The sequence below is a fragment of the Cebidichthys violaceus genome, unplaced genomic scaffold (genome assembly GCF_023349555.1).
Source record: "Cebidichthys violaceus isolate CVI_PGR_0920_01 unplaced genomic scaffold, fCebVio1.0.p SCAF_29, whole genome shotgun sequence".
NCBI lineage: Eukaryota > Metazoa > Chordata > Actinopteri > Perciformes > Stichaeidae > Cebidichthys > Cebidichthys violaceus.
The window spans coordinates 2,647,221-2,666,920 of NW_027176472.1; the positions used below are offsets into that span (position 1 = coordinate 2,647,221).

Sequence of the window (19,700 nt, forward strand, 5' to 3'; positions counted from 1 at the left end):
CAGTCTATAGCAACCCTCACTGGATTGACCGCAGTGATGGCCAAGCTGTCCAAGAGAGTGTCGTCCATCAAGAACCTAACTGTACACACCAAACTCCAGGTCTACCAAGCCTTCAATATCATCACCCGGCTGTACAGTAGTGAGACCTGAACCCCCTTACAACAGACAAGAAAACTGGCTTCCACCTGTGATGCCCACACCGCATCCTGGGCATCACGTGGCAGGAGAAAGTACGCAACACAGAAGTCCTGGATGGTGCTCAGTCCACCAGCATGTTTGCCAGGCCGAGCCAGCGTTGCCTCGACGTGTTCCAGACCTGCTGGTTGCCCGTGCCTGCGCTTTGAGGATGTCTGAAGCTGTCAGGGTTCGACCCCAACAACAGTGAGGAATCCGCCGATGACCGTTTGGAGGCATATTGTTGTTGCAGGAACTCGTCGTGCTGAGGAGAGGCGCACCTTCTTGCTGCAGGAGAAGAGCCAGAAGGGAAAAATGTGAGCAAAAACCTCCATTTCTTTCCCACGCCCCTCTCCATTTGTCTGCTCCAACTGCCATAGCGACTGTCCAATCCACCGTCAGCCCCGACGGACAGATGCCTTGTAGAAAGAGGCCGAATTGGAAGAAGGCTATGACTGCCCGAAGATTCAAGAGGGAATTCAAAGTGAACAGATGTGGATATCACTGAAAACCCCCCAAAAAAAATCCACGAGCCAGTATTACAAACAACAAAGTTAGACAATGAAGTTTTCACTTTTATTGACATTTCATTGTTAACAGAACATGGTGTTATTGATATATAATTCGCGTGGGACAGTAAAACCAAACCAAACATAGAAAAAAAAATCATCTCTGCTCCGGTAGCATTTTAAATAATCTCATCAGAAATAAAACTGGTAATAATCTTAAACGTAAACATGCCTATCCAATATAAGCATTGTCATAATAATGGTATAACATTATGTGCAAAGGATGATGACTTTCATCTTAAATAAGAGACAAATAAAAATACAAAACCTTTCAAAAGCTTTTGTTGGTCTTCATATTTACACGAGCTATCCGACTGGAGAGGACTACGTGATGACTCTATAAAAAAACAATCCTCAAACAAAATGGTGCATCAACTTGCATGTAAAGAAGTGAGCCAACTTCAGATTTTTTTCTTTTTGATTTTATAATCAACCCATTTAGTCAAAAAACCCAAAACCAAACAATAGTAATAAGGTATTTACAGAAAACCTTTCATTTTCTTTATAAGAAAATGAACTGAAATGAATCTCTCTTAAAGCTATATCTGTTAAAATCTCCCTAGAAGTAGTAGTAGTAGTAGTAGTAGTGATATTATCCAATCAATATCAATATATCTTGTTACTTCAAAAAGTCTGCCCAGACTACCTTTGATATGTTTTTATTCATCTACGTATATATATTTTTTTTTTTAAGAAAAGAGAACATTAGAAACTAAAGGCAACAACAGGCAAGTTAAAGGAAGACGTAGACACATGAAGCCACACTCCAAACTCATAGCAACGTTTGCCAGAGATGAGTTTCCGATTCACTGAAAAGTGGTGAAATGTGATTTTAGTTATAAAACCAGGAAATATCAGCTTTAACTCAGTGGGTGGACTTACAGAGTGAGTGGTAAATGTTAAACTGTTTACAGAAACTGGTGTTCAGTTTGTATTTTTTTGTATGCCATTCATTGTTTGGGATTTAGTTTACCAAAGCAACTGGTAGAATGCACATTAAAGAAGGCTAACTCAACCTTAGGTTGGTGAACTCAGCCCAGTCACCAGGAAAACATGTTAAAAATGAGGGGGATTGGGGGTGAATGGGTCAAACAAACACAGGACTTTCACCCGGGAGGCCGCTATTCGTGTCCTGAAACCAAAACTAAACTGGGACGACCCAATATGCCAAAATCCCAATACTGCGGAAAATGTCACATTGGACCAAATGCCCATTTATTATGTTATCCCAAAAACAAACTCCCATTGTTCTGAAGGCCCATTGATCCAAAAATACACACAAGCACTTTGCTAATTTTATGCAGAATGACTCATCCGACCTTCATGATTTTTTTAAACAAGACTGATATCAAACATATCTGTAATTTTTGATAACTAACATTTTCTTTTATTTTTCAGGTTCTATAATACATTTTTAAGTAAAAAAAAAGGTTCTGCTTGCTGTAATCATTCCTCCGTTTCCTAATTGTCGACTCTTTTAATGGAAGTGATGGGGAACAAAACTATGTTTGTTAGACAATATGCTCCCCTTTTATCAAAACCATGCAGAAAGACCTGAAGTGCATTGTGTAAAATCCAGTTACTTTGGTAAAAGAAAGTTATGGCACCAATTAATCAGAATTAGCTGAAAGTCTACCAACTGAACACTGTCCCTTTTCCGAGTTAGTCCTTATACACTTTTGAAAATTACATATATGTTAATTATTTAGAAACTAATACATGTTTTCTATAACTTAAAGACAAGTCTGCATAATTGTGTTGTGATTGAAGCGATGGACTGAAGGTGTGGAATAGTTTTCTGAGTTTACCGTAATGCAGATGTACCATCTTTGGCAAAGGGGCCCCCCCGGTTTGAGGAGTGGCGATACGTGATTACTAAGTCTACCTTTAAAGGCAACTCACTGTTGTCCAAAGCCACCAGACCACCACCAGACCTGGGACAAAAGGCCCCCCCGAGGTGAAGACCCCACCGAGAACATCCCCTCGACATATCTGCCCGCCACAGTGGAAACAAAGCTCCTTTGTTAATCTCTTGAATTGAAAGTAATGCTTGCATGACGGACGCACACATGGCGACATTGAGAAAGACGAGGATCAAGTGGTGGCAGGTGTGGACGCGGAGACGGACGAATCCAACACATGTGGCAGTTTGTCCCAGGTCTGCATACAAGAACCATCAAAGAGGCAAATCTTCAGAGGACCCTTTGCCCTCTGAGACAAGTACAGTTGAATAAATAAGTTTCAAATAGAGGAGCGGTTGGACAGACAGCGTCCACCACATAGGCTAAAAAAAAACCTCATGTACATATATTTTGTCTTTAATGCGTGTTCCATAAGTAATATGAATAAGCGACAATAAATCACGACAGTATGTTTTCTTCAAGTACCTTTCTTCCATTTCCACAAACAGACATCTGCTGAAATACACCGTACTGTTGTAAACTGCTATTCTTCTGTAAATCTCAGTAAATATATACATAGTTAAAGGAGGGTGGTGTCTCTGAACACAGTTAAATGTATTTAAATGTGTCTTTTTTCTTTTTTTTGATAAAACATGGTGGAAAAGAGCGTTTTACCTGCACACCACCCTCCTTTGTTAAAAGTCAACATATTTCCCTCTCGCTTTAATTACTGCACTCAACAACCTCCACGAAGCGTCTTCAATAAAAACCCCACTGTAACCTGATGAAGATGATGTGAGAACAGGAGTCATTCGTCGTCATACAAACATCAGGGCGGCAGGAGCCTAAACGGTTAAAAAAAAATAAAAAAAATCACGCAACCAACCAGAGAGTCGCCGGCTTTAACGCCCTAAAAAAAGCGTCGTAGAAATCTGCACGAGAAGCACTCTTCTCTCCCATCAACATCTACCCGCTGAAGTGCCGTGAAGCAAGGCACTTAATCCCCGATTGCATCGGTGCAGCGACTCAGCGGCTTGCAACATAAAAGGAGATGGATGGTGGTTTTAAGTACCTGATAGCAACACTGAAGTTATTAATAATCCTGTCTGTTATTTTCAGCCACAACAGCTACACCTCTTGTCGTAAATGAGCACCAAGAACAACAATGAGTGAGGTGAACTAGGAGATATCGTTATTATTACATGTTGAAGTGGGACGGAAACCCATCTAAGAAGTGCACAAAAGCAGAAAACCTGAAGTGTTTTTTTTAAGAGTGTTTCTTCCAGAAAAATAAGGAAGACAATCTACAAATTAAAACATAACACAGTGATATATCAAGATAAACAGTCTTTTTAAACTACTACCGTCGACAGTACTCAGTGTCATGATCCGATGGTAAACTCATGAATGATACAGGTTGAGTTAATCTTCATTCAAAGGTTTCTTTCCAAAAATTAAATTATACATTTAAAATAGTGACTTCAGTTATAAGATTCAATACATTTTGTTCGTACATATGTTCCACCGGCGAACACATAAACTGAATAAACGGACTCTCTTTGGGCTGTTGGTTGAAAAACATAACAAAGTCATTTGAAGCGCTCTGACAATCTCATAAAATATTATGAATTGATTAATCAAGAAAGTAATCGGCAGATAGATGTATGAAAACCCTCCTTTTGGAATGCAATTTTTCTGTTTTATAGACTTAACTTTTGCTCAGATGTTATATTTTTTCTTTGAACAAAACACAAAGAGAAAGAAAGGTTTGGTCCAATAGGCAATTTTCTAGACATTCATGTTTCCTCACACAGCTTAAAGGTAAAAGAAGCTGAACGTCTTCCTCTTTTGTACACCCTCAAGGAACAAACGTGCGTTTTCTGTCCTGCCGAGTCCAAACAGCGCCGTAAGGGATATTGAACGGCATCGATTTGTGCTGAACGTTGCTGCGTGTGCTGAATTGCTCTCGACAGCAGCGAGTAATTGCACGGATATGCGGCAAGAACACATTCAATTACTGCGGGACAGAGAGCTCGGTGAGCAAGGTACAAAGCTGAGCGAATGAGAACAAGAACGAGGGGGGGAGGGAGACGGAGGGAGAGAGAGAGAGAGAGGGAGAGAGAGAGAGGGATGGGGGTGTACAGGGGCAGACATCAGTACTCTTTTAAATGTAAAGTGGCCTTGAGAAGGATGAGGAAAGACATGCTGGCTGCTGCATTATTCGTGTGTGGGTGTACTCTTAGAAATAAGGGTTCCAAAAGGGTTCTACCAGAAGGAATGAGGTTGTACGCAGAAAAATCCTATTTTGAAGAAAAGGGTTCCTTATAAGACTAGGGGTTCCATTAAGAACCCTTTTTAACCAACTATTTTTGGGAGAAAGAGTTCTTCAACAATTGTTCAAAACATGGGTCCTCAAATTGCCCAAGCTAAACTAAATCATGGTCATGGTGGAGAACAACCAATGGGTAATGTAGTCAATTGCTATAAGACCAGTTTACGACTCTGAAATGGTAGTTTAAGACTTGAACTGGACCCTTGGGTTTGGACAGCAATGATTCATCTTACTGTGTATTATAACTTTGATCGCCCTCCTCTTAAAAAGCAAAACAAAAACAAAACCTTGATTGGGAACCCCGAGTGTTGCAGCCAATGGTGTCCATGTTAGTTGAAACTGTGACTATGACCCCTCTTGGGTGGGTTCTAGATGTTCCTTGGTAGAACCCTTAGGCCTCGATCACACCGAGTCGCGTCGCTATAAACGCGTCAACTGCAAAACCATTGTTCACCTTCAGCACTTTCTTTTCTTTTGCGTCTGGCGAGCGCTCCTCTCTTGCGGTTTTAAATGGACAAAGGCAAATATATATAGACGAAATGTTGATATTATCAATTTTTAAGCAAGTAATTCAAGAACAGAACAACAGCAAGAGCTCGATGTCTGCATTGAATTCAGATTTTCTCCCGTTGTTTGAATTTGATCGCCTGGTTTTGCCCGACTCGCTTTGCCAAAGGAGCGTTTATGAATCGGTTGTGGCTGTTGCGACGCGCCTCGGTGTGATCGGGGGCCTTAGAAGGTGGAAAGGTTCTCGATAGAACCGTTTAGAGAAGGTTATGGGTGGAACCATTACACCGTAGATGGGTCCTCTGTAGAACCTCTCATAGGGGGTTCTAGGTGGAACCTTTCCCAGATGGTTCTAGGTATAACCCTCTATGTTGGGTTCTAGGTAGAACCATCTGAAAGGGTTCCAGGTTGAACCTTTACAAAAAGGATTCTCCTGTGAGGACAATCCAAAGAACCCTATATGGTCTCAGTCAGCACCTTTATTTCTAAGAGTGTACGAATAGTATAATTAGTAGTTCTTCATCTCTTCTCAACCCAAAGAGATTCACACTGACAATGACTCAGCCAGGATTTCCCAACTCACCCTGCAACAGTGATTTCTAGCCCGGGGTGGGAGGTCATGGATGGGGGACTCCAAACCCCCTCCGGGGAGCCGACTGGCCTCTGAGTGAACCATCACATTGGAGTTGATGACATTTAAACGAGCAGCTGGTGCATTTAAATAGAACTGGTGAGGAGACGAGTGTTACATAAGGTGACTCAAATCTACCGGGTTTTTTTGGGTGCCGTCTACACGACCGATTGGATACATATTTTCATCAAAGGGGAACATAGAAACTTTACATGTTGGCGTCCCAAAATGGCAGCTGTTTAAAACATCCTAACCTCGCAGAAACTACTCAGACATTGTGTGAAAACTCTTTCCTTTTGCAGGTTGTTGTACTCTAAATTGACTTAAATCTTACTTCTTGCCTCATAGAAACTCACACAGCCTACAAGTCACTTGGAGAAAATCCTCAAACACATTTTAGCTCAAGTTTCAGCACAATTCGTCAAAAGCGAAACATGTTGCCACACAGCTAACGTACCTTTGTGCACAAAAAGTAACACAAGGTGTGTTTAAAATGTGTCGAAAAAAATCCCTCTGAGGAGTAAAAGTTTCACAATTCAGAGCCAAAGAGGACAAAAAATGCCGGCACTTTTTTTGACAAAATTGCAGACAAATTGTTAACCAACAATGAAAGCACTTATTAAATCCTAATGACAGTATGACTAAATTGAGCAACTTGCAGTGTTAAGCAAACTGGATAGAGATGGTGTGTTGATGAAGAAATTGTGAGATGCTGGACCTCAAAGGACGTAAATAAAAAGACAAGGTTAGTAAAGGAGGAGGGCGGCACAGATGGACGGAGAAGGTAAAAGGGGGAAAGATTGAATGGTCGGAGAGGACGGACCAACTGAGGGAGGAGAGGCCAGATGGACGGGGAGAAGAGACAAAAGAGGGAGGACAGTGGGCTTAAAGCCAGGGATGTGGAGGGCGAGTAGCCGCTATTACAGCTTTGTGAACAGAAGTACTTCATTAAAATCGGTCGATGTCGCCGCTCCGCAGACGGCATACTAATACAGACCGACATGTATCCTCTGTGCATCCCCCCTGTCCTTTGCCTCCGTCTCCCTGTAGTCCAAACCTCCCCGTCCTTTTAAGGAGGATAAAGACGGACTCAAGGAACAAACTAAACTAACTCGTTCAGCTCAGGACCCGTATTTATCAAACTTCTAAGAATTACACTTAAGACCCAATCGTGGATTACAAAAGTTCTTTGCTGAGTGTGAGTGTTTGGACACATTTATCAAGCAGATTACAGTGAAGTGTTGGAGTGACATTTAAGAGACGCTCTCAAGTGATTAATCACATGCATGTTCAGAGCAGGATACCGAAGAGTACTAGGGCCAGGTGGGGGGGGGGACTTCGAGAATAAAGTTGAAATGCCAAAAATAAGATTGAACTTTCAGTATATCTTTTTTTAGAGTTTAAGAATAAAGTAGCAGTATTATTTAACAATAAAGTAAAAAATGTTGGGATACATTTAAAAAATGAAGACAAAACTGCGAGAATAAACTCTTAAATAAATCAAACTACTACGTTAGCGCATAGTCTGAAAATCTGACCTTAATTCTTGACGTTTCGACTTTATTCTCGAAATGCACAATTTATAAAGAAATCTTCCTTCTCATTTTTCCCCTTATGTCCGGCCCTAATACTCTTCCATAGCAGGAAGAGCCAATCAGACTTGAAAATTTATGCTACATCTGTGATATTGTTCTTTCCTAAAAAAAAGAAAAGATATGTTTGTAGTTAACAAACATATCTTTAAAAGACAGATGAAATTTAAAATATTCAAAAGGATCATTCTTTTTGTGTGAAATCCTTGATATCTCAAGTATGAATTAACATGATTAACATCAGTTGTGTAAATATAAAGTATTTAAAGCGGGATGAATTAATAGGAAATTGTCAATAATAGTTATGTTGTTGTTGTTTACACCACTGCTACATGCCAAAAAGAGACAAAGTGGTGAAACATCGGATCAAATGTTCAAATAAAATCCCTGAATTACACTCAATGTATTACTCATCATAATATTTTGTACAATCACTAAAAATATCAAAAGCTTTTATTTTGAAGTTTGTCAGTTGGAGTAAAAGTAAAACATTTTTTTGTCATCTTTCAGTCTGAATAAGTTTGATAATTAAGAGCCCTGGTTGTGTGCAGCTTGTTAAATCTGTGTTAGGCCTGTTGTGACAGAGAGAAGGATGTTTAACGATCATTCATCTGAAATCTATCATTATATGCTGACGACCAGATATTCTACAGCCGCCAAAACCCAGAAGTCCAAGCAGTGTAAATGAAAACAGGGGAGTTGTAAGTTGACAACGGTCAGAGTTAATGGTGATGAAGATGTTTTTTGTTGTGTGTGGTAAAAAAAAAGAAGAGAAAAAGGTCCTCTTGACAGTTTTACAGCTTCATACAAGTATAAATAAATTAAATTAAATTCAGAGATCCACGGCGAGATCCCTGTTTTTTTTTCTTTTTGTTATGGCCTTTCTACCTATATTTTATCTTCAAATTTGATATTTTAAATCTTTTTTTTTTCATCTGACTTAATATTAGAAGTAGTTCACGTGTACAAGTTGTGTTCGAACAAACTTGGAGGTGGAGTTTGGCTTTGAGGAGCATATTCTTTCTTTTTATTTTCACTGAGAAGGAGAGTCGTGCTGTAGGTCCCAGAAGAAATAGGCAAGGTTCAGTGTCGCTCATAAGATCCTTTGAGCCAGAGAAGTTGTAGACAGATCAGGTGCGTTATCTACCTCAGCCAATCACATCCTCCTGGAGTCTTTGCAGACTTGTTCTAGCTGTCCTCAGCCACGCTTGTTTTTATGCATCTTTGCCCGGTAACAAACGATAAAAGACTAAACCAGCATCCTTGCTGTTGTGGACTGAAGTGGAACGAATTCCTCACACACACTCTGATCCAACGTCTAAATCTACTCCTGCAGAGCATGTTCAGCGTCCGCTCTTTTATCACTAGCGAGCACAAGAAGCGTCTTCCAGCATTGACTTTCCATAGCTTTTTTTTTTTTGGTCATTGGCCATTGGCCAACATAAGCTATCTTACAGTATGCCGACTGCTTGACCCCCTTCAATCCAATGAACTCTGACTCCTTCAAAGCACAGTTGCCTGTCATACCCACTCCTGAACAGGGTATTTGTAGTAGTGCTGCGTCATGGTGCTCTGCTGCACACCTTTGTTTTTGAACTGAAATATCGTGTACACCAGCACCAGGATGCACAGTGACAGAATGCAGGGGATCACCACGGCGATAGCGTTGACGGTCGTCGGGACGTCGTTGATGGTCACCATGATGTCCACGTCGTCCAGGGGCAGCTGGCGGTCGCCGCGGTTCCCCTTGCTGCCGGAGCGCTCCATGTCGGACTGGTCGCAGCCCATCCAGTCGCGCAAGATGGACTTGGGGTATCCGGGTTCCACCGTCAGCTTCTGGTTGTCGAACTTCCAGTACTCCTTCCCCTTGTAGAAGTACGTGTAGTCTGAAGACGGGGGAGGGGGTGACAGGGTAAGGGAGGAGGAAAGAAAGGAAGGTGGGTAGGAGGTAAGAGGAGGACAGAGAACAGAAACGGGAAATTAGTGGGTTGAGTTTTGTGAGGGAGACATAAGGGTTTAAAAATGTTTAAGCATTTAACATACAGCTGGATGAGAAATCAAGCAGAAAGAAGCAGCTTAACATGAATTAATAACAAGTCAGTATCATCATTCATGGACTTTCAGAAGAATCGCGTTGTAAAAATATAAATCCTGAGCTTTTAAGTAGGAGTCGGCTGCAGAAAAGCGCTCGCAGAGCAACTTGGGGTTGAGTGTTTCGCTTAATAACATTTCGACATGCAGTACAGTAACTGTTGGTGGTTTAGTTGTCTAAACCTAACTGTTGGTTGTTTTGTTGTCTAAAGCTAACTGTTGGTGGTTTAGTTGTCTAAAGCTAACTGTTGGTGGTTTTGTTGTCTAAAGCTAACTGTTGGTGGTTTAGTTGCCTAAAGCTAACTGTTGGTGGTTTTGTTGTCTAAACCTAACTGTTGGTGGTTTAGTTGTCTAAAGCTAACTGTTGGTGGTTTAGTTGTCTAAAGCTAACTGTTGGTGGTTTTGTTGTCTAAAGCTAACTGTTGGTGGTTTAGTTGCCTAAAGCTAACTGTTGGTGGTTTTGTTGTCTAAACCTAACTGTTGGTGGTTTAGTTGTCTAAAGCTAACTGTTGGTGGTTTAGTTGTCTAAAGCTAACTGTTGGTGGTTTAGTTGTCTAAAGCTAACTGTTGGTGGTTTTGTTGTCTAAAGCTAACTGTTGGCGGTTTTGTTGTCTAAAGCTAATTGTTGGCGGTTTTGTTGTCTAAAGCTAACTGTTGGTGGTTTTGTTGCTTAAACCTAACTCTTGTTTTTAACATAATGTCTTCAGTGCGACACAAAGAAAACCCAGGCCACTCACGTCCCCGTACACGAAACCAACAGATTGCATTCTGTGGCTACTACACAATCGCGATTGTCTAGTTGTGTCTTTGCATTGACTTTTTATATAATTGCACCGCGCAAAAAAGTTGTCTTTCACGTTTTATGTGAAAACACCAGATTTCCAGCCACTCAAAGATTCCACAACACCACCTCAACAACCAACTTACAGATTCAGCTACGCAACTCCTCAAAACCTTTGTGTTTGGTTTTCGAGCCTCAAAATCACGAAATATCACGCAACTACGACCAGCAAACTGTTTCCATAAAAGCTCCCGCTGAAGAGACAAACAGTCTGTAAGAAAAGCTTCCTCTTCAACTGGAGAACAAAACAGCCATCAGTGTCCTCGGCTCCGTCTCTCTGGTAAGATCCCTGTGACACAGAATCTCATTAGAGGCAATAACGGTTCTATTGTGACACGGTGGTTATAGGCAGCTACAGCGCTTCAGTCCCAGCACCGGCTGCTTTTATTGAAGGGCAATATTATGTAACGCCTGTGAGACAGACACTGTAGCTGGGAGAGTATGTGAGAGAGAGAGAGAGAGAGAGAGAGAGAGAGAGATATGGGGGAGGGAGGGGGAGAAAAACATGAAGTGATTCAGCCTCAGTCTCACACATACAGGCAGATGTGCTGACAAGCTAAAGTAAGCGCATGTACGTGTTAGATAATACTAGTATTATATGAAATATCAGCAGGTCACTGCTTCTATGCTTCATTTTATTCATTCAAGGGCTCAACAATATCCAGATTCATGTTCGTTGAATGAAGATTAAAACGGACAATAATCGTAATCTTTGTTGTTAGTTGATAACCGCTAATAAATAATACAATTTGTACAGTTGATTCATGATCGTTCGCATTTATTCTTCAATAAATAATCTGTTTTTATGAATCAGAGTCGTCATTTTTTATTTAAAACTGAAATCTGTAACTATAACACCTCTATAAGAACTAATTATTGGGTAAAATTGTTTACGTTGGCATTGCATATTAACTCCTGGTGTCATTTCATTTTGTATCACAGTTTTAGTTTGAGTATGAATATTTAGTATGTATGCTGTTTGTAGTTCTAGACGTTTTGTTATTTACAACAGGCAGTCGTGCCGTAACGCGCCGTTTTTCAGTGCGCATTGGAAAAGTAGGGTTGGAACAGAACGTATTCTTTATTTGTTTGATTATCATATTTTATTGTAAATATTCATATTTTCAATTCTGAATTTATGTTTTTTTACTATTGCACTGTAATGTTTATTGTCACGCACCAATCACCAAGCCACATTCCTCGTATGTGTAACGTACCTGTAGATAAAACTGTTTGTGATTCTGTAAAGTGGTTTACACATTTTTACATTTTTTAAACACATTTGTGTGTTTATTGGAACGTCAGGTTGGTAGACGTATTGTGGATGGAAACCACCTGCCGTCACGTTATGATACATCTATAATAAACCCTTAAAATGAATTGGAGCGCGAGTCAGAACTCAGATACCTTTCAGACTAAAATATACTAAACTAAATACTACAACCTCGACAGCTGAGAGGTTATTAAAAGTACATCTGAACTGAACTACGGATGGCAGAGAACCACAACAATGACGCGTCAGGAAACACTCACACACACACACACACACACACACACACACACACACACACACACACACACACACTCATATCTCACTCAGTTTTCTTCTGAAGACGTCCTTTTTGTCTGCTCCATCACCTCCAAACAGCCAGAAGGAAACAAACACAAACACATTTGTCTGTTGCTTCTGACGTCCCTGCAGGACAACGTCTCATCTAACACCAAGACACCATGCCCGACCGAACATGTCACCGCCTCGGATCACACACACACACACACACACACACACACACACACACACACACACACACACACACACACACTCCCTCTGAGGCAGCCACAGGGTCACGCGGGTCACGACTCGACAAGTGGAAGTGATGATGGGAGCTTTTCTCCCGGCAGATAAGAGCGCATTTGTGAGTCTGACGCCTTCGCTTCTGGAGGAAAAACACTGTGTGTCAAGAGAAGAAGAAGAAGTTCAGCGTGAACAAAATGAGTCGGAAAGAGGCGGAGCGACAGATTCCACAAACGACCGGTTAACCGACCGACCGACAAAGGAGAACGTGTGATCTGCATGTGAACGATGCGGAAAGTGTCTTCAAACTTTGCATTCGCAACCAATGAACAGGAGGTGACCATATTTGGACTGAGGAGGAGTGACGTAGAGACGCTGTATACGTCTCTGGTAGAGACCTGTCAATCACTGTGTAGCCCCGCCCCTAAAGCATCCCCTGCTTTATGGTCTGTCTGACTCTAAATGGAGCATAATGTACTAAATGAACATCATGCTGTATTGAAGAAGACTGTAAACTAGAGATTGAGACCATAAACTCATGTTTACAATGTTTACTGAGGGAATAAATCAAGAGAGAAGTAGAGTCATTTTAGACTAGACTTCTATACAACCAGAGGAGTCGCCCCCTGCTGGACACTAGAGAGAACGCAGCTTTAACACGTTCTTTTATTCCATTTATTGACGCTACGGTTGGTCGTCTTGAGGAAGCCAGAGCGCCGTAGACATGCAGACCGAACACTCACATCCCTCCCTGCTGATGAAGGCCCCCTGCGGTGCGTCCGGTATCCCCTTCCACACGGTGATGGGTTTGGGGTACTCTGGGTCCGCCGTGCGCTTCTCTTCGTTGTAGCGCCAGTACTGGTCCCCTTTGAAGAAGTAGGTCTTCCCCACGGGCTCCCAGCGCAGCGCCGTGTCGATGCCGTCTTTGGGCAGGCAGCTGCCCAGCTCCACCAGGCTGTGGGGGTAACCCGGCTCGGCCGTCACCTCCTTAAACACCCAGTACTTGTCGCCTGGAGGACGGGGGGGGGGGGGGGGGGGGGGGGGGAAGAGACGAGTCAGCACTTTAATTATAATACAGATCTATCTGACAATCTTCTCAAACAGAGATGAAGATACAACCTCCTTAAAAGTGTTCGAAACATAAACATAACCGCAAGAAATAAATCGTATTATTCTTTTAAAAAAAACAACAACAGCTGCTTTCTACTTCACTGAGGACAGGATGCAGATTAAACAGCTCGTCTGCAGCTTTGTTGAACATGTTGTTCAGAGGATAGATGTGGGAAAACATAAAGAGAGATTAAAAAATAAATAAATCACACAACGTCTCTATAAAGGCTCTTTTACAGGACGATTACATCTTCAAACTGTTCTCATCCTCCCAAATATGAAGAGCACATGGGAGCAATGAAGACGAAACAAACACACCAAATCGCTTTCCTCCACAAATGGAATGCAGCCGGACTCCGCTGTAACGTTTTTGGAACAATCTGTTCATGTTACTGATGGAGAATATGCTTTTATCATCACGATGCCTTAAGGAGGCAAAGACAATAAGATCAAAACAAAAGAGATGCTAAAATGACTCTCTATCGCCTCTCCAGGCTTCAAGTGGTATTACAAGACAGGGCGGGCTCCGAAGTGTGTGTGTGTGTGTGTGTGTGTGTGTTACAGCCTGGTTGAGCTGTGTCATTGTGTGTGTGTGTGTGTGTGTGTGTGTGTGTGTGTGTGTGTGTGTGTGTGTGTGTGTGTGTGTGTGTGAGAGAGAGAGAAAGACTCGGCAGCTGAGAGAGCAAAGCTATTAATATCTGCTCCTGGCTGGCCGCGATAGCAGGACACTCCATCAGATGTGTGTGTGTGTGTGTGTGTGTGTGTGTGTGTGTGTGTGTGTGTGATACAGAGAAAGTTAGAAAGAGTGAGACAGAGATGGAAGCAGAGAGAGAGAGAGAGAGAGAGAGAGAGAGAGAGAGAGAGAGAGAGAGAAAGAGAGAGAGAGGAGTGAGTCCACAGTGAGGGGATGAGGGAGGTTTCACAGACTAACATTCTATTACTTCAGGCCCGGTGCTCCGCGCTGCATTGCCATTCTCTATTTCACAGTTTATTAAATATATGTTTTTAGGAGGAGGAGGGAACGTAGAGAGCAGGACGGGGGTCTAATAACACTGGAGCAGATGGTGGACGGAGATTTTGTTTGAGAAAAGTTGTTTTTTTTTCCCCAGACTTCGGCTGATTTTCAGAGCTGCTTTGCGAAGAAAAACTCCACATTCAGCCAAACTGACGGGCTTTTATCTGTGAAAGACATTAAACTGACACACAGTCACTTTTTAATGGTGAATGAAATAAAGTTACTGCCAGGAACTTTTATCTGTTGGTTCTGTTGGTCCCTGTGGACTAGAGCGGTAGTGTCTCTGAGCACCAGAGTCCCTTTAGAAAACCTCTCATTCTACTGCAGCAGGGTCTGACAGTCTGCTCCTCTCAGTCCTGGTTCTGGTTCTCCCAGTTCTCCAGCAGCCTGGTGTCGGTGTTGGCTCCCAGAGAGGAGAAGCTCTGCTCCTGGAGGAGGAGGAGGAGGAGGAGGAGGAGGAGGAGGAGGAGGAGGAGACGCTGCTGCTGCTGCCGGGAGCTGAGCTCTCCTCCTCCCTCCTGATCTCCTGTTCTGGGTCTGTCCATGGTGGACCGGTCTCTCCTGGAGGATCTGAGGTCTGTCCACGGTGGACCGGTCTCTGCTGGAGGACCTGGGTCTGTCCACGGTGGACCGGTCTCTGCTGGAGGATCTGAGGTCTGTCCACGGTGGACCGGTCTCTGCTGGAGGATCTGAGGTCTGTCCACGGTGGACCGGTCTCTGCTGGAGGATCTGAGGTCTGTCCACGGTGGACTGGTCTCTCCTGGAGGATCTGAGGTCTGTCCACGGTGAACCGGTCTCTGCTGGAGGATCTGGGTCTGTCCACGGTGGACCGGTCTCTCCTGGAGGATCTTGGTCTGTCCACAGTGGACCAGGTCTCTGCTGGAGGATCTGGGTCTGTCCACAGTGGTCCGGTCTCTACTGGAGGATCTGGGTCTGTCCACGGTGGACCAGGTCTCTGCTGGAGGATCCGGGTCTGTCCACGGTGAACCAGTCTCTGTGGAGGATCTGGGTCTGTCCACGGTGGACCAGGTCTCTGCTGGAGGATCCGGGTCTGTCCACGGTGAACCAGTCTCTGTGGAGAATCTGGGTCTGTCCACGGTGGACCAGGTCTCTGCTGGAGTCTGAGCTGAAGGAGTTTCTGGTGAACCTGCATGAGTTCATCCGGTTTCACCAGAATCCGACCCGGTGGCTCCGATGACGAGCTTTAAAAATAACTCTATAGAAATAGACCATCTTCTCTCTGATGGTCTCTGTACTGATGGAGGTCTGATAGAGGATCAGGACTACACTGAGACCGGTTCATATAAAGGACCAGGACTACACTGAGACTGGTTTCAGGACCAGGTAAAAGTTCCTCACAGTAACTTTGAATCATTCATGACTAATCAACCACAGCGAGGTTTGTGACAGCTTGAGTCGATGATAGGCGTCACGACTTTACAAAAACATAAATAAGTAATTGTGACTTCAAGCGAAACATCTGGTGAGATATCTGTGATATCCCAAAGAAACAGGTTGTGTGATACCAGTTACTCTCTCCTCACGCCTTCCTCCATCTGTTGGCGCACTGCTAGAATATTTAGTCATATTTAAGTTGTTGAAATTGATGCCACTAATAAATACATAGTTTGAAAAATATCAGAAAATCTTCATAAATGAGACTGAAGGCCTGAGCTGTGATTCATTGATTAATGCGGAGATAATAAAGACGTAAAATGTCTTCTCCTGATTTCTCCTCGTACCTTTGAAGAAGACGAATTTGCCGTCCGGTCTTTCGTAGGCGGCGTCGATGCGAGGCGGCAGGCCCTTCCAGAACTGATCGATCTGCATGGGGTAGCCCTCCTGCACCTTGTTGTTCCTCAGACGCCAGAACCACCGGTCCTGCAACAAAACCAGTTAGACGTTCAGCTTCACTGGAGACTACAGGGCCTCAACCAACCAACCAACCAACCGTTCTCATCGTTGAGTGGTCTGGATCGATTCGTCCATTTGTTAAATAAAATGGCAGAAAATTAGGAAAAATTAGTTTCCTCAAAACGTCTTTTTATATCCATAACTCAAAGATGTTTCCTGTCGTAGAGGAGGAAAGAAACCAGAACATATTCACATTTAAGAAGCTGGAATCAGAGACCTTTAGTTTGTTAAACTACACCCTCCAGTTGATTTATTAAACAAACAACGAAATACGACCGTAAAGTGATTTTTGATGATTTCCTGAAGTCTGTGTTGCAGCAGGAAGGATCTGATTTAATGTGTTGAGACTGAATGAATGCATTAATGAAAAACACGTTAAAAACACATTTACGTTTCAATACTTCCAACCCGAAAAGATCTGCAAAGAAGAAGTGCAACGTTGGCGACTGCAACACAGTGGACATTTACGGCGCCCGTGTCGTTGATTCACGGTACATATACTGTATCCCTGTGAACCGTCTGCAGCGATCTCTCAATCCTCGCTATGAAATGTTGCTAAATGAAAAAGCTGAGAGAAGAGGCCGTGCACCGCTCTTTAGACAAACTAGAAGTCTTTTAAAACACAGTTTGAAAGCATAAACCTCGTCTTTGGGGTTCTTGTAGAAGTTTGTTTTGTTGTCACGCATCACTTTTTCGTGCGTTTTTCGTACTGAAGTCCAGCAACACGTGTCAATTTCAGCTCCGTTACATGAAAACAGTCTTTTCAATAATAAACTTCCATCATTTCGGTGTATTTTCGGAGAGAGAGAGCAAGAAGATGAAAAACAACGAGCGAGAGGAACAGGAGACAAAGACGAGAGACAAGGGAGGTGACGCAATGTATGTGGAGGAAGAAATGAAAGGAAGAGGAGGAAGGAGGCGTTAAAAGGAGAGGAAGAGGAGGAGGAGGAGGAGGAGGAGGAGGAGGAGGAGGAGGAGGAGGCGAGCATCAATCTTAGCTCATTATCATTTGGCTCCGGTGAATCTGGGACACAGCCGAGCAGAGTCCCCACTGAGTGCTACACACACACACACACACACACACACACACACACACACACACACACACAGTCTCAAATGGTCCGACATCATCCGCTGGCCACTAATGCTTTTCTGTGTGAACCCAAAGAGAGAAAAAAGAAAGAAAATCAATGCTTCTCATATCCAGCATAAGAAAACCGTGAGTTTCTCTCACCGAGGAAACATCCCATAATGAGTGTCTCCTTTCAAAACGCCCACTGGCTCTCGCTGCTCTTTATGTCCCAATGTGTCCCACAGCTAAAGGGGGAGAGAAAGTCGGCCTCGTTTTCCTGATCGATGACGATGATGACGATGCATTTTTTAAACGTTTTACTGCACTAAACTCTTCCTGCACCGTCGCTCCACCTCGGAGAAGAAGACCGTTAACGTAGGACAACGCGGCTCGGTCCGTGATCCGCGTTTAACGTTCACGTTTAGAGCAACTGAACGCGGTTTAAGGAGCGAGAGAGTCCAGCGGGAAGCAGGACTTTCACCCAGGAGGCCGTTGTTTGTGTCCTGTGCAAAACTAAAATTTAAACGGACATTTTGTCACTTTACTCTAGGCTCCGGTTCAAACAAGTGAAGTCAAAGCTTTGTGTGTTAAAGCTGCATTCTCTCTAGTGTCCACCAGGGGGCGACTCCTCTGGTCCCTCAAGCATCCCCTGCTTTATGGTCTGTTTGACTCTAAATGGAGCATAATGTACTAAATGAACATCATGCTGTATTGAAGAAGACTGTAAACTAGAGATTGAGACCATAAACTCATGTTTACAATGTTTACTGAGGGAATAAATCAAGAGAGAAGTAGAGTCATTTTAGACTAGACTTCTATACAACCAGAGGAGTCGCCCCCTGGTGGACACTAGAGAGAATGCAGCTTTAACACATGAAGAACTGACTTCACTTTAAAGAACCAGAGGTTGGAGCTCAGCCACATCTGGCAATTCATAAAATGCTAATATGAGTGCTTTCAGGAAGGCTTTGTCGGCCCCTTTATAAATGTTGCAAATGTCAACAGACGGACCACATTCATCCAAAGCTCTTGAAAAGCTCTCATTCACACACAGAGAAGGAATCAAACCTCCTGTTCATGAAGCCCGATGACGACACCTTTCTGTCTCCCTTCATCTGAACAATCAAACCACGTTTTTACTTCAACAACAGAACAACGTTTCTCTTTTTATCGTTAATATCATATATTATTTTTAGTGAGAGAGACATAACAGACAGACAGAGAGACAGACAGAGAGACAGTCACAGAGACAGACAGACAAACAGACAGACAGACAGAGAGACAGACAGACAGAGAGACAGATAGAGAGACAGACAGTCAGACTTACAGAGAGAGACAGACAGACAGACTTACAGAGAGAGACAGACAGACAGAGAGACAGACAAACTTACAGAGAGACACAGACAGAGAGACAGTCAGAGAGACAAACAGAGAGACAAACAGACAGACAGACAGAGACAGACAGTCAGACTGCAGGGAAAAGATAGACGGAGAGCGAGACGGATCCGTGACCTTTTCTAACATTCAGTTTAAAGATCAGAGACATCAAAATGGATTTTTCTCCCTCAGTGTGTAACTCCCTCTGTGTGTCACACACACACACACACACACACACACACACACACACACGTATAATATTTCAAACAAGCAGTGTTCAATAATATCAGAGCAGTATTAATCAGTTAGTAAGCATACCTGTAGCTATATGATCAAAGGACAGAGAGTTCAATAAACCCACGTTTTTCTTTTAGTGGGAATCGAACCCGCAGCACTGAGCGACCGTCCCTCGTACTCTGCATCATCCCCACCTAACGTTCACCAGAACGCCCCCAGAGTCTCCACGTTTTATTACAGCGACTCACGGCCGCGTGACTCACCGTCTGCAGCGGCTGAGACCCCGTTTGACCTCATAAAGAACTCGGTCCTGTCCTCTCTGAAGGAGCGCTAACTGTTAGCAGAAACATGCATCCTGGAGTCTGCAAGCTTCTATTGTTTAGTGCATTCAATACTTGCGATTTAACCTCCCGACTAAGTGAAGGACAGGTCCTAGACCTAGTTATGAGGATTCATATGAGGTCACTAAGCTCAGACAAGAAATCACGTTGGGATCTTAATTAGGAAATATGGACTTGGGTTGCAGAGAAAAAGCATGTTTT

The 19,700-nt window shown here is 43.1% G+C and overlaps 1 protein-coding gene across 1 annotated transcript in view; it reads right to left on the reverse strand.

The window, feature by feature from the left end:
* Window positions 1-753: 753 nt before the first annotated feature.
* Window positions 754-19,700, reverse strand: part of mmp24 (matrix metallopeptidase 24) — a 56,298-nt gene continuing 37,351 nt past the window's right edge. The window contains exons 8-10 of the mRNA XM_068722063.1: window positions 16,301-16,439; window positions 13,177-13,443; window positions 754-9,592 (exon numbers count right to left, since the gene is read on the reverse strand). Coding sequence (XP_068578164.1) covers window positions 9,228-9,592; window positions 13,177-13,443; window positions 16,301-16,439 — 771 coding nt within the window. The 3' untranslated portion in view covers window positions 754-9,227. The remainder of the gene's footprint in view (window positions 9,593-13,176; window positions 13,444-16,300; window positions 16,440-19,700) is intronic.